The sequence below is a fragment of the Xenopus tropicalis genome, chromosome 4 (genome assembly GCF_000004195.4).
Source record: "Xenopus tropicalis strain Nigerian chromosome 4, UCB_Xtro_10.0, whole genome shotgun sequence".
NCBI classification, from domain to species: Eukaryota; Metazoa; Chordata; class Amphibia; order Anura; family Pipidae; genus Xenopus; species Xenopus tropicalis.
Window position 1 is genome coordinate 139,159,719 of NC_030680.2, and position 22,676 is coordinate 139,182,394.

Consider the following 22,676-nt stretch of genomic DNA (forward strand, 5'->3'; position numbering starts at 1 on the left):
GGGGCAGAGAATAGAAAGGGACAGACAGATGGTGCTTTCAAGTACATCTACAAACCACTGAAAATATGTAATGAATGGATACTGGAAATGTTTATGCTTGGGTTTACATCCCCTTAGATAATTTATTGCAGATTCAGTTTAATGCATGGAGTTATTGACGCAGTGATCAACACATTGATCTATTGAGAAGGCGCAGTCCGTGCTATTACTATGGAAGCGACGATTCCTGGTGCTGTAAGCGTGCAGATAATATGTGGTGAGAATATACTTTTTTTTATTTAATGGAAAATAGGGTTCTTCCAGGTTACAAGAGTGTATTTGATACATAGCAACATAGTGGGCAAGGCTGACACAAGATCTGAGTCCATCAAGTTCAACCAAGTCAAGCAAATGTGGGAGAAAAAAATCTTCTAAATCCTATATTACAAATTCTAATTTCCATGAACTGATGGTTAGCGGCAATGCACCTAGGGGAAGCCCATTTTACACTGTGCTTTCTACAGTTCTGATGTCCTTTCTGCATGGCATCCTGCTACTGATGGCGCTGGCTGCTAAGCATGCTGGGAAATCACCATCCTGGCATTCCTAGGCTAGAATAACACGTGGTGCATCTAAAGTACGTGCTATTCTAGCAGAGAGATCCACATCCGAGGTAAAGAGTGATTCCTATAAACACACAGTCTCTCGCTCTCAGCACTGGAGCCACGGGTGTTGGAGACACGTTTCCGCCGTTGCCCTTTTTTCACTGACATATTCCAGCATTGGCAGGAGAAAACTGGCAAATGTAAGGGCTTCGTTCTTCTGCCATCTGTGCCGTCTGACGAGGGTGTCGTAAAGCCCACAGGGGTACAGCTGAGGGATACGTAGCAGATCCCCTATGGGGCAGAATGAACAGGACTGTAAATATCCTTATAATATGCATTCATTCATCATTGCAAAATTCATTATAAATGTAATTGCTGTTGAATGCAGTATCTATCAGTGCCTTTGCCTTCTCTGCACTGCTGGTTTTGACTATGGAAACTGGGACCTGAGCTATCTATCCACTCACATACAGACCCATACTGACCTATCTATCCACTCACATACAGACCCACACTGACCTATCCACTCACATACAGACCCACACTGACCTATCTATACACTCACATACAGACCCACACTGACCTATCTATCCACTCACATACAGACCCATACTGACCTATCCACTCACATACAGACCCATACTGACCTATCCACTCACATACAGACCCACACTGACCTATCTATCCACTCACATACAGACCCATACTGACCTATCTACCCACTCACATACAGACCCACACTGACCTATCTATCCACTCACATACAGACCCACACTGACCTATCTATCCACTCACATACAGACCCACACTGACCTATCTACCCACTCACATACAGACCCACACTGACCTATCTACCCACTCACATACAGACCCACACTGACCTATCTATCCACTCACATACAGACCCACACTGACCTATCTACCCACTCACATACAGACCCACACTGACCTATCTATCCACTCACATACGGACCCATACTGACCCATCTATCCACTCACATACAGACCCACACTGACCTATCCACTCACATACAGACCCACACTGACCTATCCACTCACATACAGACCCACACTGACCTATCCACTCACATACAGACCCATACTGACCTATCTATCCACTCACATACAGACCCATACTGACCCATCTATCCACTCACATACAGACCCACACTGACCTATCCACTCACATACAGACCCACACTGACCTATCCACTCACATACAGACCCACACTGACCTATCCACTCACATACAGACCCATACTGACCTATCCACTCACATACAGACCCACACTGACCTATCCACTCACATACAGACCCACACTGACCTATCCACTCACATACAGACCCACACTGACCTATCCACTCACATACAGACCCACACTGACCTATCCACTCACATACAGACCCACACTGACCTATCTATCCACTCACATACAGACCCACACTGACCTATCTATCCACTCACATACAGACCCACACTGACCTATCTATCCACTCACATACAGACCCACACTGACCTATCTATCCACTCACATACAGACCCATACTGACCTATCTATCCACTCACATACAGACCCACACTGACCTATCTATCCACTCACATACAGACCCACACTAACCTATCTATCCACTCACATACAGACCCATACTGACCTATCTATCCACTCACATACAGACCCATACTGACCTATCTATCCACTCACATACAGACCCATACTGACCTATCCACTCACATACAGACCCACACTGACCTATCTATCCACTCACATACAGACCCACACTGACCTATCTATCCACTCACATACAGACCCACACTGACCTATCTATACACTCACATACAGACCCACACTGACCTATCTATCCACTCACATACAGACCCATACTGACCTACCTATCCACTCACATACAGACCCACACTGACCTATCTATCCACTCACATACAGACCCACACTGACCTATCCACTCACATACAGACCCACACTGACCTATCTATCCACTCACATACAGACCCACACTGACCTATCTATCCACTCACATACAGACCCACACTGACCTATCTATACACTCACATACAGACCCACACTGACCTATCTATCCACTCACATACAGACCCATACTGACCTACCTATCCACTCACATACAGACCCACACTGACCTATCTATACACTCACATACAGACCCACACTGACCTATCTATCCACTCACATACAGACCCACACTGACCTATCTATCCACTCACATACAGACCCACACTGACCTATCTATACACTCACATACAGACCCATACTGACCTATCTATCCACTCACATACAGACCCACACTGACCTATCTATCCACTCACATACAGACCCACACTGACCTATCCACTCACATACAGACCCACACTGACCTATCTATCCACTCACATACAGACCCACACTGACCTATATATACACTCACATACAGACCCATACTGACCTATCTATCCCCTCACATACAGACCCATACTGACCTATCTATCCACTCACATACAGACCCACACTGACCTATCTATACACTCACATACAGACCCACACTGACCTATATATACACTCACATACAGACCCATACTGACCTATCTATCCCCTCACATACAGACCCATACTGACCTATCTATGCCCTCACATACAGACCCATACTGACCTATCAGAACTTCAGAAAAAAATGACATTGGAGGACCTTTCCTTAATCTTAGAGCCTAGATCCCTGAACTCACTCTTTAAGGTCCTCCACCTACCATTAATTTTGTCCTTAGTGCCCATCCCCACCAAATAATTTGTCTATCCAATCAACCACGTGCCCTGGCACCAGGAAGACAGCAATATGCAATATGAATGCCCCCCAAATGTAAGGTGATGATTACTGCAACTGTGAAGAGGCACGCAAAGCACTGTGGGAATTAACGTTTTTGGGTTTATGTGTTGGACCACAATGATGGTGCTATAATGTATATGCAATGATTCCAGGCCATTTGCTTTATACCTTGCTTATTGAAGAATGCAGGGGACTTCCTCCCAGAAGAAATAACTTTGGGTGGGATGCGACCCAGCAGTTCCATGATGCAGGCGATGTGATCTAAAGACAGTGAGAGGGAGACATGACTTACAGGGTGTTACAGACTTCTATCGGCTCCCTAAGTTATCTAGTGGAAGCCTACCATCTTCTCTGGTGAAGGTTTTTCCAGCGTGGGGCTCAAACAGATAGTATGACGTGGCCATTTCAAATGCCTGTAGGGTAAAAGAAATACAGTGCCTTACTACTTATAATCTACTGCTTATTGGTTGGACACCCACAACCCTCCAAGGCAAGGTTGGACTACAACCGGCAGGCAGTTTGCTAGTTTGCCTATGAGCAGCAACCCATAGCAACCAATAAAATGTTTGCTTTTAAACAGATGACCAGTAAGATCTGCTGATCGGTTGCTATGGGTTACTGCACCTGGGCAAACCTTATATTACATAACCCCATCAGCTCTTTATCTTTAATGGAACTGTATTTTGTATTTATTATTGTAATGACCAGTTTGTTCTGAAATACAGTGGTGTGTGCATACAGTTAGTAGCGTTATATAAATGCATATTTACATACACACTGTGGGACCTACCATACACGCAGTGCTCCATATATCCACAGGAGTGCTATAGGTTGAGCCCAAAAGAACCTCCAGTGCCCTGTACTGCTGGGTTTGGATTTCCTCCGAAAAGGCTTTATACTGCAACAGGGATTATAACAATAAGAAAAAGCAAAAGGGAAAAGGATTATGCTGATAAACTAGCAAGTTACCATTACTGTGGTCGACAGCCCCCCCCCCCCCCAGTTAAGGCTTTTGTCACAAAAATGTCATATTTGTGCCACTTATTCAAAGACCACTCTTCTATGATTTTTCCACCTCTACCAACAATTTTTAAAAAATTTGTTCAAGAGTGGGCGTGGCTATTTTGTGTCATATGTACAACCTTTTTGAGAATTAGTCGTAATAATAAAAATTTTTGCAGACATTTTTCATGCTAAAATTAACAAAAATGATGGGGGGAAATGGGAAAAAGGTTAATTTGTTTTAAGTCTATCTAGAGAACATTTTTTGCCGCACAGATTTTCACAGTGCAATAGAGACATTATGACAAATCCATAAAACTATTAGATACCTTTAGTGAATTTGTCGTGCTTACAACATTTTTACAATGTGGCGACCAACACATTAAGAACTGTGTAATTACCTACACTTTTGTGAATTTCTCCCCTAGGCAGGGTTGGACTGGGCTGCCGGGACACCGGGAAAAATCCTGGTGGGCCCCGGCGGGCCAGACCCGACCCTTGCTGGCGCTCCCCCTGCCCAACCGTTCCTCCCCTGATGCGTTAAATTTACGTGCGCTCAGGGGAGGACGTCGGGTGGGGGATACTGCGGGGGGTTAGGGGGCCCCTGCGGGGGGGGGGTTAAGGGACGCGGCCGGCGGGGGCACCTGCATGACCACTGGGGTGGGAGCCCCAGTGGGCCCTGCACCCCCCCAGTCTGACCTTGCCCCTAGGAGTTTAGTAGCTTCTTGCAGTAACGTAGTGTTACGTTCCATTGTTTGCTGTGAGCAAGTAGTGTTATGCCCCTAGCCTCTCAGCTACCCTTTGTGGTACAACATTAAAGATACATGCACACATTGTCAGAACACAAGCCATAGTATAAGGACAAGGACCCACGGAGTGGTTCAGTCGTCCACAATAGATCTCTGCTATTTCAGGCAGCTAACGACTCTGAAATGGCTTTCCACCAGCAAAAATAGGAGTCACCAGTGGGAACCATTCGCATCACTTCAGTTTTCTGAAGTCGTGCTAAGTTGCTGCAGGAGGAAACTTTGCACCGACGACTCCTATTGTTGCTGGTGGAAAGTCATTTCGGAGCAGAGCAGAGAAATATCTCGGGGGAACTGATCCGTGGGTCCTTACCCTAAATAATATCTAGGGCTGTAAATAATTGTTGTCCTCAGATCAGACAGTTACTGGCTCTGGTACCAAGAAAATCTAGGCCAGCTGTAATCTGGGAACCACATTCGTAAAAATGCCCCTATATCCCAGAATTTGAATGGGAAACGTGCTGCCTGTAGGCAAGGACAGAAATGCTTTCCTTAGGGTTGCCACCTGTCCGGTTCTGATCTGGAAAGCACAGTTTTCGCAAGGGCTGTCCAGGTAGGACCCTTTAAAATTGACGAGCCGATTAGCCAATCGTGGATATGTCACTTCCCCCCCCCATTAGCCATGCTGCCAGGTCTACAGCCATGCTTACTAGTGCATATCCATGCTCTGTAGGCCATAACTATGCAGCCTAGTCTATAGCCATGCTTACGGTCCAGCAACTGCTGCCCAGGTCTGCGATTTTCACTCCCAGCATGTCAGAATTTCCGCTCTCAAACAGGTGAGTTAGGAAGTTCACATCAACACCTGAAGTTGTTTAAAGGAAAAAGTGACAGTGTGGTAGATGGCGACAACATTGGCTTTATAAATTAAGCAGGAACCAAAGTCAAATGTAAAAAAACTTGGGGAGCAACACAAGCACCATAAAAGTTTATGGAGGAGCCAAATAAGGGCTGTGATTGGCTATTAGGGGCCTCTATGCACCCTATCAGCTTACAGGGGCTTTATTTGGTAGGAAATCTTGTTTTTATTCAACCAAAACTTGCCCCCAAGTCAGGAATTCAAACATAACTCCCTGGTTTGGGGGCACTGAGAGCAACATCCAAGGGGTTGGGGAACAGCATGTTGCTTCTAAGCCATTGGTCGGGGATCACTGCATTAGACCCCAGCTGCTGGGGATATCAGCTACAGAGCAGTCTGAATATACGGAAGGGGCGTGGAATAAACATACTGTTAATGGCCCAACTTCATGTCCCTTACCTTGCTCTGTACGGTCACCAGCTTTATTCTGGCTCCAGATAGTCGCTTCGGCCATGCACTGCTGCAGATTGTCTGCCTTCACACACACGAGGATGTTTTCCGGTTTGATGTCGGTGTGGATAATTCGGCATCTCTTGTGAAGGAAGTTGAGACCTTGCAGCACCTTCAACAAATTAATAAGTGATTAGAGGGGACTCTTAATGCTGTCACTCATGGCTTAGTCAAGTCTTGCTGGACTAGAAGATCTCTAATTTATGTCGTGGTTCATAGTTTACCACCAATTTGATGATCACTGATATCAACAGGGCCAACAAGGAGTCAGTGACATCATCAAATACTACCCACTCTAATTTGGCTTGGAGATCTGTAATCATGGCCTTCAGTACCGGCTGTGGTGGTTCTTTAGGGATTTATCATTTTTAGGTCTCCTGAATGATCTATTCTGACACTATCTATTTGTATTACCTGCTGGAGAACCCTGCGCACACACGTTAGAGGCAGTCCTTCCGAGCCGTGATTCCTCATTAGATGCAGGAGAGATGGTCCCAGCAATTCAAACACCAGACACACATTTGGAACCGAGTTAAGGATTACGCAAACAAGTAAGCAAAGTATATGTAGAAGACGGCAGAAGGTTTGTAACATAATTGTCTAAGTGATATGCAAACTTTTATATTAATATAACACAAATGTATCCGTACACATGGTGTTTTGTGTCACATGACTCACTAAAACTCCAAAATGATGTACCTTATGTTGTAAATATGAAGATATAAGAAGTCACATTTGGAGTTCCATCACCGGGTGGGGGAGCACCGGCAGGGGTCGGGGCTGAGCCGCCAGGGTCTACAAGGGTAGCAATAGCAGTATTGGGGAGCTCAACCCTCTGTTAACTTACCCAAATGGGTATCAGGTGCAAATACTGGAAGAACCTCACCTTGCATGGGGGTCAATATCCAACAGCAAAAAAATCCAGTAGCACACTGAAGATGCAAGCCGTGAAAAAATTGTGTTTTATTTGGCCAAGTACATATTGCTTGTTTATATGTACTTGGGCAAATAAAACACAATTTTTTCACGGCTTGCATCTTCAGTGTGCTACTGGATTTTTTTGCTGCAGGGCCTACAAGAGTGGCCCAGTCCGACCCTGACCCAACGTGCCACCCATATGCGTGCCTCTATGTCATAGAGATAAGTACAGAGTAAACTGCAGCTCATAAAAAAAATCAGAATAGCAAAAGCGTTTTGCTCAGAAACCATCAGACGGATATGAAGGCCGTTTTCTCCAATCAATTTAAAGTCATCCAGCAGCTGAATGACATTCTCCCCTTGAGATTCTTTCTTCCGTGCACCGTTTACCTGAGAAGAATGGAAAATAAAATGAGTTTCAGTTTATGGGGAAAAGGAAATACACAGAGTGAGGTTAGTTCCCAGCCAGTAGTGTAACTTGGTTGCATTGGGCCCCCCCTTCTGAGGGGCCCCTGCACTGCGCAGCTATTCTAAAGGCAAGAGAGGGGCCAGGGAGGGGGGCTACAATACAGCAGGTCCGTGGTCCTGGCCCGCCACTCACCCGGGCCCCCATGGAGTCTGCTGTATAGGTATTTATGCCCCTGTCTCCAGTAGACACTATAGTGTAAGGGAATAGATTTTGAGTTATGGACCTTTCCAGCATATATCTAGTGATTAATATAACCCAGACAATATTTTACACCTCCCCCATCATGTTAAAATGGAACTGGATGACTCAAAGTGACAATTTTTTGCTCGTAAAGGGGTTGTTTACCTTTGAATTAACTATTATTATGATGTAAAAAGTGATATTCTGACAATATTTGCAATTAGTCTTCATTTTTTATTTGTGATTTTTGAATGATTTATCATTTTGTTTGGCAGCTCTCCAGCTTGGAATTTCAGCAACTATCTGGTTGCTAGGGTCCAAATTAGCCTAGCAACCAGGCACTGATTTAAATCAGAGGCTTGAATAAGAATAGAAGAGGGAGTGAATAGAAAAATAAGCAATACAAAATGACAATAACAATAGTTGATGGGCTTGGGTTATTGACCCCCAACTGGACTAATTAGCAAATCTTCCAGTAATTCCAAATAGACAATTGGGAACTTTCTGGTCACACACCAAACCACACCCCTTTTCTGAGTGCTCCAATGATAGGGATTTTGAGAGAGGCGCTGCTTTGGTTTTACGTAGTAGGAAATTGGTGGAGGATGCAGACTACCCTTCATGCTCTATACATAATATACAGATAGATTTCCCTACACAATTCAGTATGGAGATTTCATCCAATGCAGCTTCACTGAACCTTCGGCCACTTTTTGAAATTTTCACTGCCACCTTCTTCTTTTTCCTGAGAGAGAGAGGAGAGCGTAATTAGCTTAGGCAATGCAAGATCCCTGTATGGGATACAGAACACACATACAGCAAGGCACCTAATGGACTACCTGCTGCCTGTGCTTATCTGCTGGGGCTTCCCAATTGCTTTAATGGAGCAGCCTGCAAAACAGTTCTTCTATTTCTGCATCATTTCAAATCCTGGCAGGGGAGGAGGGACTAAAACATTGATGTTACATATTGTAACAACTTCCCCACAGCTTACAGGCAGCATGCAGGAACTACATAACCCACAATGCACTGCACTGTGATGTTCCTTTCCTTATTGACATCAGGTGTGCAGGGAATTGTGGGATTGGGAGGAGGCAGGCTGAAGGCACATTTTATTTGTGTATCGAAGTTGTAAGTTGTGTTGGGTCTCAGTTCCCCTTTAATTATCTGGATTTATTGCAGGGAAGTTTGCAGGACTTGTGATGGTGCTAGTGGGTGTAAATGACCCCTCATATATGCCACAGGCCTACATAATTTCCTTTTTCGCAGATAATTTGTCTTCCTGTTATGATTTTGCTTGAATAATTCTGACTGGTCTTTTTGTAATGACCGCCCTATAAATGTTCTTTTGCTCAATCAAATCTTAGTTGGGATCAATTACAAGGTACTGTTTTATTATTACAGAGAAAAAGGAATCATTTAACCATTAAATAAACCCAATAGGGCTGTTCTGCCCCCAATAAGGGGTAATTATATCTTAGTTGGGATCAAGTACAGGTACTGTTTTATTATTACAGAGAAAAGGGAATCATTTAACCATTAAATAAACCCAATAGGGCTGTTCTGCCCCAATAAGGGGTAATTATATCTTAGTTGGGATCAATTACAAGGTACTGTTTTATTATTACAGAGAAAAAGGTAATCAGTTTTAAAACTCTGAATTATTTGATTACAATTGGGTCTATGGGAGACAGGCTTTCCGTAATTCGGAGCTTTCTGGATAATGCGTTTCCGGATAAGGGATCCCATACCTGTACCAACATAAGGCAGATTTAGGGCCGACATATTTTTTACAATAAATTCTATATTTCAGCTCAGCAGCTCCCTTGGATCATGGTGGTGGGGATTTTACACTATTTCTGATGAGCTAGAACATTCAATAGTCCTGTTAAAACCACGCTATCAACAGCCAAAAAACAGTATGGCGCTTATTTGCTAGTACTGGGTCTGGCCTGGGATTCAAAATAGGCCCTGACATTCCAAGTACACAGAGGCCCAAACAGCACCCCCCCAGCCCCACCCCAATGAACAATGACAGCAGCCCCTCTGGCATTTGCCAGACCCACAGATTGCCAGTCCAGGCCTGGCTAGTACCATCTATAACATTACTAATGGAGAAAACACAGGCCAGTGGTACTTACTGTAAATCGTGACACAGCCAAACAGTAGAGAAGTAGCCCCATCCCACCTTGTGAATGGCTTGGTACCTTCTGTTCAGCATATCTCCAGCTTGCACTGGGTGGTACCCACCTAAAAACAGGGGAGGGGTGAAAAATAACATTTTGCTGAGGCAACTGCAATTTTGTCCTTTTTTGCAGGGATTGTCTAACAAGGATCACTTACCCTTTATCTTAAATCTGAATTTAAGAAAACAATGTAATACTTTTTTTTTAAAAACCACTTCCCCTCCATTGTATCCATGTTCCTTGCTTTTTGGCAAATGCAGCCATGCAGGTAACTGGGTTCCATATTTGCTTCATTCCATAGCCTCAGCCCAGCCATGGACATGGCAAGATCATTCTGTCTGCAAGATGCAGACTTTCTATTTTTATAGCGCAGGAAGGCTAATTTCACGCATGACTTTCCAGTGGCAGGTTGCCCGTAGTTTGATAAATTGCCCCCTCAGGAGCTGGGCATATGAGCGTCTGCTTCGTGCTGTGGTCTGTAGCTGGAGAGGTTGAATTAGCCCAGCAATTTACTAACTACTTGTGCTTTACTGGTTGTTCCTTCCCCGGCAGCTTTGTGGGTTCCCTATGAAACAACGAGACCTTTTGTAGCCAGGAAGCACTTGCTCAGCAGAGGACACGCAGCCCTGTGGCTACAACCACACAGGGTCATTTACTTGCCCTTTATTACTTACATTCATAGGAATATTTTGAATCCCAGTCTGGGCCTGATCGCCTGTTGCCTGCCATATGCACGGTACTAATGCAAAGTAATTGAGACCTAAATGACATAAAAGCAGATAGGACTGGCACTGCTATAGGCACAGGAGCTCAGCTTGCCCCCTTGCTTGGGGTACCCCCTCAGCTCAACCACTGGATTTAGTCATAAGTGTCTGCTAGTGAAATAGGGGAATTTCTTTCTTTTAAACCATTTTAGCTATATAGCTACACCCCAAAACTGCCACCCTGGGCACTGGCCCCCACATAAAGCCCTGCCTGTACCTGCCCCCTAACTTGGACATCATTCCATGTGTTTACTGAACAACAAAAACTGTGTAAGGGGGGGCAGTTGGGGATGGGAGGTCATCACCATTATTATATTATTACTATTATTATTATTTTTGCTCCCTGTTCAGCACTGTGTTTCTGTTGTGCATAAAGTTTAGTGCAAGCAATAAATATGAAAGACAAGAACCCCCCCCCCCGTACCCCATTTAAAAGACTGTAGAGACTTTGAGGAAGGGCTTCATTTAGTTGGGGAGATGGGGCCAGAGTTGGAGTGGGGGGGGGGTCACTGTTCCAAAGGAGTATGAGGGTTTCCTTGTTCTTTAAGCAGAAGGAGGAGACCATTCTGGCAGGGAGTAGCGCCTTGTACTGGGCTTTCAGTCTGTATGCTCCTGCTTGGTGATCACCACTGGGGAATCTGGGCCCCGGCAACCAGATATGGCGGCTGCCAACCCCACTGCAATGCTCTGCTTTTTCAGACTAGGTAGCAGGGACGAGGGGCAGGCTCTAGGGGGCACTTATTTACCTGGGAAGGGGGACCTGTGTTGGGGGTTATGCTTTCAAAGGGGTGTGGGGGTTTGCTGAAGAAGGACCATGCCACAGTTTCCAGTATGTATGCTTAGTGATCACCACCAGGGAGCCTGGGCACCGGCCCCCAGACATGGCAGCCAACCCCTCTGCTCTGCTTTTTAGATCAGGGAAAAGTGCAGAGGGGCAGTGTTTCATGCAGCTAGGCAATCTGGCAGAGAGTAGGGTCAGGGTAGGTTAGGAGTCCTGGTTCCAGGGTATAGGGCATGACCTGCTACAATGGGGTCCTAGAAGTATGATGGGCATTCTGAATAGCGCTCGGATTTAACATAGACCCTGGCATTTCAACTACACAGAGCCCCAAACAGCCCCCCCAGACCAATAAATAGTGACTGTCTATGGCATCTTACAGCAGCCCCTCTGGCATTTGCCTGAACCCACAGATTGCCAGTCTGGGCGTGTGGCCATGCATTCACTACTGTATAATTGTGGGACAAAGAGGTTTTCTTTCAAGCACAAGGCAGGTCAGTGAGACACCATAAGTTGTACAGCAATAACAGTCTTGAGATACAGTATATATTAAACATAATGTATGAAGGATCCCCAGTTGTGCTGTCTGACCAAGTGATGGTCCCCAAGACTCTGCCCTAAGACCACCTTAATATTGATAGTCTGACTGCAATGCCCATAGAGTGTAATTTATCTTGACTCCAGTGGTAAATAGAAGATTGATACAATGACAAATGCCTTCCCCTTTATCCCAATACAGGCCTGTAGGGGCGCACTTACCCGGGCAGTATTCTGCGGGGTCCTCCTGCCACCCATCCTTATCCGTCATAGCGAAAGATTTCTTGGACTTGAAGCCGAATACCTGTCCCTGCAGGGAAGGAACCATCTGTTACTGGCGGCAATTAGCGACTCACAGAGACATTCTGCCCTTTGCGCCCGTATTTACCATCGCTGAGTGCTCATTTCCCTCTGTCCCCGCCAGCCCTTTCACCCTGCGCTCAGGTCGTTGATAAGTTAGCTGGGTGCCAGGGCTGCAGATGGGCCTGGCATTTCCTCCGGCCCCGGGGGGGGGGGGCTCACATGTTTAAATAGGGAGAGTGCTAACGAGCAGCCACTGATGCCAAAGCCACACGCTTCTCATACGCTGGACTCGGTCCCGGCTCTGCCCGGCTCAGTGCTGCGGGGAGGGGGAGGCTGGCTGCGGGGAGCTCAGCGCTGCAGATTAGCGGGGATTTACAGAAACGCGCAATCAGCACGTCTCACATAGTGCTGCGTCTCATACATGCACCGCTCGCCGGGAATGGGGGATTTCATTAGATAAACGATCAGATGATATTAGTTAGGCCAGAGCCCCAGTGTGGTATTACCCCGTTGTCATGGCAATCCATCAATGTCAAATGCAGAAAATTAAGGGGTGGGGGGTAACAAAATTCTTATTTCTTATAAGTAGTTAATTAGGTATTTTATCCTTCCCCGGAGACATAGCGCTGTAGCACAGCCCAGAGCAGCAGTGGGGCAGTAAGGAGAGAGGGGCAGGCAGGCAGCAGGGGGGCAGTAAGGAGAGAGGGGCAGGCAGGCAGCAGGGGGGCAGTAAGGAGAGAGGGGCAGGCAGACAGCAGGGGGGCAGTAAGGAGAGAGGGACAGGCAGGCAGCAGGGGGGCAGTAAGGAGAGAGGGGCAGGCAGGCAGCAGTGGGGCAGTAAGGAGAGAGGGGCAGGCAGGCAGCAGGGGGGCAGTAAGGAGAGAGGGACAGGCAGGCAGCAGGGGGGCAGTAAGGAGAGAGGGGCAGGCAGGCAGCAGTGGGGCAGTAAGGAGAGAGGGGCAGGCAGGCAGCAGTGGGGCAGTAAGGAGAGAGGGGCAGGCAGGCAGCAGTGGGGCAGTAAGGAGAGAGGGACAGGCAGGCAGCAGTGGGGCAGTAAGGAGAGAGGGGCAGGCAGGCAGCAGGGGGGCAGTAAGGAGAGAGGGGCAGGCAGGCAGCAGTGGGGCAGTAAGGAGAGAGGGGCAGGCAGGCAGCAGTGGGGCAGTAAGGAGAGAGGGGCAGGCAGCAGTGGGGCAGTAAGGAGAGAGGGGCAGGCAGGCAGCAGTGGGGCAGTAAGGAGAGAGGGGCAGGCAGCAGGGGGGCAGTAAGGAGAGAGGGGCAGGCAGGCAGCAGTGGGGCAGTAAGGAGAGAGGGGCAGGCAGCAGGGGGGCATTAAGGAGAGAGGGGCAGGCAGGCAGCAGTGGGGCAGTAAGGAGAGAGGGGCAGGCAGGCAGCAGGGGGGCAGTAAGGAGAGAGGGGCAGTGGGACAAGATGCTGATAATCACTGTTGCACAGGTTGAGTCCCTAGAGTTGTTGCTACAGCTCTCAGTGTCCATTGACACAAACAGCCTGATCAGTGCAGCATTATAATCAGGTTGGGTTCCACTTATCCCTTATAATACATGAGTGATACTCAGAGTTCCCTGTATAACTCAGCCTGCAGCCTTGTGCCTTTATATGGGCACAGAACCCCTCAGTGACTGCTAATATCCTTATCATTTACAGTAGGGGGTACATTATCCCTTATAATACATGAGTGATACTCAGAGTTCCCTGTATAACTCAGCCTGTAGCCTTGTGCCTTTATATGGGCACAGAACCCCTCAGTGAGTGCTAATATCCTTATCATTTACAGTAGGGGGTACATTATCCCTTATAATACATGAGTGATACTCAGAGTTCCCTGTATAACTCAGCCTGCAGCCTTGTGCCTTTATATGGGCACAGAACCCCTCAGTGACTGCTAATATCCTTATCATTTACAGTAGGGGGTACATTATCCCTTATAATACATGAGTGATACTCAGAGTTCCCTGTATAACTCAGCCTGCAGCCTTGTGCCTTTATATGGGCACAGAACCCCTCAGTGACTGCTAATATCCTTATCATTTACAGTAGGGGGTACATTATCCCTTATAATACATGAGTGATACTCAGAGTTCCCTGTATAACTCAGCCTGCAGCCTTGTGCCTTTATATGGGCACAGAACCCCTCAGTGACTGCTAATATCCTTATCATTTACAGTAGGGGGTACATTATCCCTTATAATACATGAGTGATACTCAGAGTTCCCTGTATAACTCAGCCTGCAGCCTTGTGCCTTTATATGGTCACAGAACCCCACAGTGACTGCTAATATCCTTATCATTTACAGTAGGGGGTACATTATCCCTTATAATACATGAGTGATACTCAGAGTTCCCTGTATAACTCAGCCTGCAGCCTTGTGCCTTTATATGGGCACAGAACCCCTCAGTGACTGCTAATATCCTTATCATTTACAGTAGGGGGTACATTATCCCTTATAATACATGAGTGATACTCAGAGTTCCCTGTATAACTCAGCCTGCAGCCTTGTGCCTTTATATGGGCACAGAACCCCTCAGTGACTGCTAATATCCTTATCATTTACAGTAGGGGGTACATTATCCCTTATAATACATGGTATACTCACAGCTTCTTACAGTAGGAGGCACATTAACCCTTACATTACTGTATGGCAGCACAGAAATCATTGCAGCCAGCAGCATGCATCTAAATAAAGGTTCTTACATCTGGATGAATTGCTGTCACATATCTTACTGTTAAAATGATCTCTGTTCCCATTGGCTGTGCCCATACTAAGACCTTTGCAAGGTCAGTTTCAAAGCCCACGAGATGCCCGCTGAGGCTGATCCATATGTTAGCCGGTGAGACTGCACAGATTGCGGATTATCTTATAAATGACTTAAGGCCGCTTGCATTTTGCTGGGTTAATCGGTAAATATTAACTCTAATCCGGAGAGATCAAAACAGCAATCTAGTATCCTGCAAATCCGCGTGTGATGTCAGCGCTCTCATTTGGTAGCGCTCTGTGCCAGCTCGTACAGTGGGGCGTCTAATGTTACATTTTATCTTGTGGCACAATCTCAGCGTGACCCGGAGTATTCCCATGAAACTGTAGAATGTGCCCTCATAAGTCTCACACTTGCACCCACGGCTCATTATCTCTTCTGGGGTAATTAATGAGCCTTCTCAACTGCCCACAGGTCTCAGATACTGTCTCAGATATGGATGATTGGCAGCTACATCTCCCAGAATCCTCAGCTCGGCCCCTGTAGCTGCTGGAAGTTGTAGTTCACAGCTGGGCTGACACTACTCCTTATTGAAACTCAATAGATAATATAGTACAGGGACCTGTCAGAATGCTTGGGACATGGGGTTTTCTGGATAAGGGGTCTTTCTGTAATTTGGATCTCCATACTTTGTCTTGAAACATTAATTAAACCCAATAGGAAGTTCACCTTTATGTTAGTTTTGGGTATGCTGTATATCAGTACAGGTATGGGACCTGTTATCCAGAGTGCTCGGGACCTGGGGTTTTCCGGATAAGGGATCTTTCCGTAATTTGGATCTCAACAATTTAAGTCAGGTACTGTTTTATTATTACAGAGAAAAGGGAATCATTTAACCATGAAATAAACCCAATAGGGCTGTTCTGCTCCCAATAAGGGGTAATTATATCTTAGTTGGGATCAAGTACAGGTACTGTTTTATTATTACAGAGAAAGGGGAATCATTTAACCATTAAATAAACCCAATAGGGCTGTTCTGCCCCCAATAAGGGGTAATTATATCTTAGTTGGGATCAAGTACAGGTACTGTTTTATTATTACAGAGAAAAGGGAATCATTTAACCATTAAATAAACCCAATAGGGCTGTTCTGCCCCCAATAAGGGGTAATTATATCTTAGTTGGGATCAAGTACAGGTACTGTTTTATTATTACAGAGAAAAGGGAATCATTTAACCATGAAATAAACCCAATAGGGCTGTTCTGCCCCCAATAAGGGGTAATTATATCTTAGTTGGGATCAAGTACAGGTACTGTTTTATTATTACAGAGAAAAGGGAATCATTTAACCATTAAATAAACCCAATAGGGCTGTTTTGCCCCCAATAAGGGGTAATTATATCTTAGTTGGGATCAAGTACAGGTACTGTTTTATTATTACAGAGAAAAGGGAATCATTTAACCATTAAATAAACCCAATAGGGCTGTTCTGCCCCCAATAAGGGGTAATTATATCTTAGTTGGGATCAAGTACAGGTACTGTTTTATTATTACAGAGAAAAGGGAATCATTTAACCATGAAATAAACCCAATAGGGCTGTTCTGCCCCAATAAGGGGTAATTATATCTTAGTTGGGATCAAGTACAGGTACTGTTTTATTATTACAGAGAAAAGGGAATCATTTTTAAAACTCAGAATTCTTTGCTTATAATGGAGTCTTTGGGAGATGACCTTTCTGTAATTCTGAACTTTCTGGATAACAGTTTTCTGGATAAGGGATCCCATACCTGTACTGTCCAAGGTCTTCCCAGATATCTGCAATTTTACATAATGGAGGACTGGACTATTATGAGATATACAGAGGTCTTGGGCATGACGGGGGCCATAAAAATCTCTTGTAGGGCCAAATCTGTTCAGTTGGACAGCCCTCTGATATATACATTCTATGCGTCTTTTCAATTGGTCTTATATATTTTTATGATTAGCCTTTCTATTCCTGCTCCTGAAAGTAGTGTCTGGTTGTTAGGGGGGCTTTACCTATAAAAGCCCAGGGAGCAGTGCAGTTCAGTATAGGAGCAATACATTCCAATGCAAGGTCCCCAAGTCCCTTGGCTGCATTTAGGGTTTGTCAGTCGGAGGGTCTCTGACTCCCAGTACTCAGGTCTCTAGACTTTAGCTCTGTTTTTACATTTAGAGAGCCTGAAACCCATTGAGGCATCACTACAGAGTCCAAGTCTGTAACATTATTATAATCACAAAGCTTAGTAAGGCAAAACAATCAACTCTGTAGCATTTTTTACAAGTATTATAAGATTGGGAAACTGTGGGGCGATAGTATCACTTTAAAAAAGTGAGGAACGCGTCTCGCCCCTGTTCAAGTGGTGACTGTCTTTGGGGTGGGAGATCTTTCCTGCGGCCGAGCTGTTCTCTGCAATGTGCCTTTCAGGGTCGGACTGGCCCAGCGAGACACCAGAAAAAAACAAATCCAGTGGGCCCCAACTCTCATGGGCCCCACTGACCCAAACCCAATCCCCAGCTGCCCTCCCCTGTCGCTCCCCCACTGCTCTTCTCCCCCCAATCGTGGCAAGAGTAAGTATAAGGTGTGCGTGGGGAGGAGGGGCTGGTGATGGGTGAGCGGGCTGGCAGTGTGGGGGCCCCAGAAGGGGGAGCAACCCTGGTGGGCATCACACACCTCAGTCCGACCCTGTGCCTCCATGATGCAAGGCACCCCCCTGAGATTTTAGTACCCAGCATGCACCAGGAGACTCACAAAGGCACAAGGTTTTATTGGCATCATTTTCTCTTTTCTTAAAATTTCAGTTTTCGGTGCCATTTCTGGTCACTTTTCTTGGGAAATCAGACATAGGGTTCCACAAGCAGCAATATAGTAAATGTTAAATGTTATTAAGCCTTTTGGATAAGGCTAGTCTTACATGAACATGGCCACTTCTGGGGCACTTTGAGATCTGCTTTTTTTAAGAGGTGCCCAAAATCACACGCCCAATAACTTGCACTGTATTCACCCAATGTCTTCTGCAGTTACTTTCAGGCAATGGGGGCCTTGAACTGCAGATCCAATCAAAAGTAAACCTTCTCGTCTGGTTTATTTTCCCGTAAATTGCAAACTAGCAGGTTAAAGGCCCCCAGTCGGTTCAGGGACCACATCAACGAGCCAATGCGGTCCCCGATCCGACTGGATTTTCTAACCTGGCCGATCGATATCTGGCCAATTTCAGGCCAGATATCGGTCGGCCAGGCCCCTCGTTTTTGCCCCTACACGGGCGGATAAGCTGCCGAGTCGGTCCAAGGGACTGCCCCATTGCCGCGTGCAGAATTCGATCGTTTGGCCCCAGGGCCAAACGATCGAATTCGCCTACATGCCTCCCCGATATCGCCACCCGTAGGTGGGGATATCGGGTGAAGATCCACTCGCTTGGCGACATCGCCAAGCGAGCGAATCTGCCCGTGTATGGCCAGCTTAAGTCTAACCAACCGTACCAAGGGAACAGGCTGTGTTACCGGCTCATTGAGTGCAAAAGGAGAGCCGCGCAGTCACTTTGTACTGATATCATTCCCTATGGGCTAAGGCTTATTTTAGCTTTCAAGTGGCAGCGACCGTGGGAAAGGAGAGGCTGTAGGGCACAGCGGGCAAGGTCAGTAGGACAATAGGAGATTGGCAGACGTTATAGGGCAGAACCGCATAAAGATTGTTTGGTGGTTTGATGATTTTGAACAGTTATTAAAATGCAATTTATTCAACATCTGGAATTAGGAAGCAATTACTATTTGCAATTATGTTTCCCCTATATGTAAGAAAAGGCTCTAAGTTTTGCCCGGGAGCAGTAACCCATAGCAACCAATAAGATGTATGCTTTTAAACAGGTGATCAGTAAGTTCTACCTGCTGATTAGTTGCTATGGGTTACTGCTCCTGGGCAAACCTTATATTACATAACCCCATTAGTTCCCAATCTAAATTACTTTCATGGCAGAATGTATATTTATGATATTTCTAACCTGGATACTGTATTTAGTAATTGTTACACATTATGATATGACTTTTATATCTTTTATCTACATTTTTGCCCTTAAGGGGTGCCTTACTGTGCAGAAATCAAGCCATTTTTGAGTATTTCGTAACATTCCTGCAGCTATCTAGCTTGTACTTCTGTTGCATTTAAGGGGAACTCTGGCTTCCCAACCAAAATTTGTTTAAGAGCCCCACACAACACAGAAACCCTCAATATCCCTATCCCTGTAATCTTTCCTTTAAAAAGTAGGAATAAATACCATTTTTATATGCTGAAATCCAGCTGCAAAACGTTTCATACATACATCATTTTAAATATTGGCAGGGGAGAAGGGACTAAAACACTGATGTTACAAACTGTAACAAGTTCTCCACAGCAGAGAATTGTGGGATTAACAGCTCAGCCCGCAGTCCCAGATTCTTATTGAAAAGTCCCCCATTTCCCTTCCCATTTCCTGATCTCCTGCAATGAATGCTAAAAAAGATACAAAGTTTCTCAAACTTAATTAGATAAGTAGCTTTTGGCAGAGCCCAGAATACTCACCCCCTGCACTGAGATACAATTGTAACTAATAAGCTAAACAGGTCTCTTGGGGGAACTGAGACTCGCAGCTTAAAGGGCAATGTCACCTTTATTAGCAAAACTGTAATAACAGATAAAACAAAACCCCCAGAAATGTGGTCGGACTTTACATAACCTGCCAGATTTTGTAAAATGGGAGTGAGATTTAGGGGGCGTGGTCATAAAATTGGACATGCCCAAAAAATGTTCTCTCTCTCTTTATCCCTATTTACATTTTTCAAATGTTGGGAGGTGTGCTGTTACATTTTATTTGAGTCGCGTGAATTTCCCCTTTATGTGAAGTCTCTTCATTGCTTCAGGCCGTTGGGGGGGCAGCTGATGTCCTGATGATTTGCCAATAAGAACCTTATGTATCAGGCCAGGGTGGGACAAAAACACAGCCGTGGGTTTCACAAGCAGGGCACATACCCGCGACCACGAGAGCCAGTTACACAATGCGCTGAAGTTGGATTGTCGGTGGCATTTAGGGCCAAACCCTGCCCTCCCAGCCCCCCCCCGGCGTACAGCATTTTATTAATAATCTTACACGTTTTTAGAAGATATAAATGTATAAGACAAAGTTTTATTTGGAAGAAGAATTAAGTACATATCAGTGCTATTCAGAAATACATGCTCCTTTGCAGCCTGCAGCGAGCGCCAATGTGCCCCTCCATCTGCCCTAAAGTACTGCACACAAGCAGGGTGGGACTGGGGAGGCACCGGGAAAAGCCCCCCCATAACTGCAGGCACCGGCACAACAACCCCTCCCATTGTGACCACAGGGGGAAAGTTGGGTATGTGGTGGGGGGGAATGGAGGTGTAGCAGCTCCACACTGGGGGGGGCAGTCTGATACCCCAGTCAATGCACACAAACGCACATAGAGACCTAATGGAATCCTGGCGCTACAATAAACCCCCACCTGCTATTAATTCCACAGTCAAAAGCCGTAAGCGACTTGCGCCAAGTGAATTGGATGCTAACGCCATTATTAATAGCGCAATCGGGAAGTGACACCATCGCAGCACAAAAGCCGGGGACATTGCACGAATTGCAACTCGCATGGTACCAAACCAGAAACTCATTTGTGGCCATATTAATGCAGGTCATTTATCAACACTGGGCAAATGTACCCGTGGGCAGTAATCCATAGCAACCACTCAAATTGTTGCATACATTGCTCTACCTGCAGCTGGCTGAAAAAAGCCACTCACTGATTGGTTGCTATGGGTTACTGCCCATAAGCAAAGTTGCCCAGGGTTGATAGATGATTGTGCGGTGGACACAGCCTACCTGTGTAAGTTACTTACTGTGGGTAAAATATTGTGCATCAGTTTGTGTATACAAATGTGCCCTATAATGCGGGTACTAAGCAATGTTCAACTGCAAGGATGTCAGCTCTTTGGTACAGCAAATGCCCATTTAATACAGAGGCCTTGAGTTCTATGAAAGCTCTGACAACAGGTTGCTCTAACCCTGGAAATCGTCTGGAGCTCTGATTGGCTACAAGTTATTCTAACCCCCATAAATGTTCCACAGTTTTTATTGGCTGTAGCCCTGCCCAATCAAACCTTGTTACACATGGACCCTCCAGTTCAAATACAACTGACACCAAATTAAATGAAAAGGCTAAAGTCCAAAGCAAACAAAATGTAAATATATATATTTGAAAACATAAAAAATATAATGATTATTTCCAGAGCAAAATATCAGTGCCCCCCCCCAGATTCTAATACATTCAGATTAAAGAACAGCATGGAACTTGCCTTAAATCAGCCTGAGCGGAGCCGTTCAGGAGTCATGTACGCCAGTTACACCTTGTGATTAAGTCCCCACAAGTGGAGAGATGGAATGGGCTGAATTATCCGTGTTGTTCCCAGAAGGGCAGAGGGTGGAGAGATTCCCCCCGACCCACAAGGAGAGTGAGGGAAGGGAGGAGGCATCGGTTGCAGGGCAAGTTTGGCCCACTTGAAGCTGCACTAAGGGGGGATGGTGGCGGGGCAGCTGCTGATCAGATTACTGCTCTTCCTATCATTGCACCTGTTTGGCAGAGCTTCTCCCTCTCGGAATCCTATGGATCATGCTCAGCGCACTGAAAAACCTTTTAATTGATTTTTAATAGATTGCAAGCTCTTGTGACCAGGGCCTGTTTTTCCATGTCAGTTGCACTGTTGCCCAAGCTATTGAGAATGTTTGGTGTTTTATAAATAGTTAAATAGCCTTGTGTGACCCGAGTGGTGGCTGAACTTTATCTCCCAGCATCCTCCCCACTGTACTGTGTTATAGGGCGAAGACACACAGAGCTACTAGTAGCAGCTACTTGTCACAGCTACTAAAATAGACAATGCTGATCATTTACTGATATTGTCTCTATGTGTGTTTTAGCAGAGGCAATTCTCAGTATTATCTATGGCAGGGGATTTTAGCTGCAGTGACAAGTAGCTGCTACTAAGTAGCTCCATGTGTCTTCACCTTTAAACCAGGGGGTGTCTAATGTAATCTCTGCAGCTGTTGCTGGACTACAATTCCCAGCGACAAAGAGCAACAGTGAAATCTGTCAAGAACAGTTTCTTTTAATGATACTGGTATAATATAAGGAATCATGTTCCCCCCTACTGTGAAATATAAGAGTTGGAGACATGGGCAGGACAGTGGGCAGGATTTGGGGGGTAGATTGCAGTCATAACCGGCTACACCAGGGCTGACT

At 45.7% G+C, this 22,676-nt stretch overlaps 1 protein-coding gene across 2 annotated transcripts; it reads right to left on the bottom strand.

The window, feature by feature from the left end:
- Positions 1-90: 90 nt before the first annotated feature.
- LOC100144966 (serine/threonine-protein kinase SRPK1-like) lies at positions 91-21,921 on the bottom strand. Of its 2 annotated transcripts, none has more exons than XM_031899838.1 (12): positions 21,736-21,921; positions 12,588-12,675; positions 10,242-10,350; positions 8,758-8,845; positions 7,754-7,841; positions 6,948-7,054; positions 6,483-6,645; positions 5,935-6,029; positions 4,207-4,314; positions 3,760-3,829; positions 3,585-3,677; positions 91-875 (listed from the first exon to the last, which is right to left on the bottom strand). In XM_031899838.1, the coding sequence occupies exons 2-12, from the start codon at positions 12,634-12,636 to the stop codon at positions 691-693; spliced, it is 1,155 nt and encodes a 384-aa protein (XP_031755698.1). In that variant the 5' UTR covers positions 12,637-12,675; positions 21,736-21,921; the 3' UTR covers positions 91-690.
- Positions 21,922-22,676: the final 755 nt, after the last annotated feature.

Coding starts and splice junctions, on each gene's coding strand:
- LOC100144966 (XM_031899838.1), bottom strand. CDS start 12,636: ATGACGGATAAGGATGGGTGGCAGGAGGACCCCGCAGAATACTGCCCG. Junction 7,842..8,757: donor AAATCTCCATACTGAATTGT/GTAGGGAAATCT, acceptor CATTCTTCTCAG/GTAAACGGTGCACGGAAGAA. Junction 6,030..6,482: donor TGGTGACCGTACAGAGCAAG/GTAAGGGACATG, acceptor AAACAACTTCAG/GTGTTGATGTGAACTTCCTA.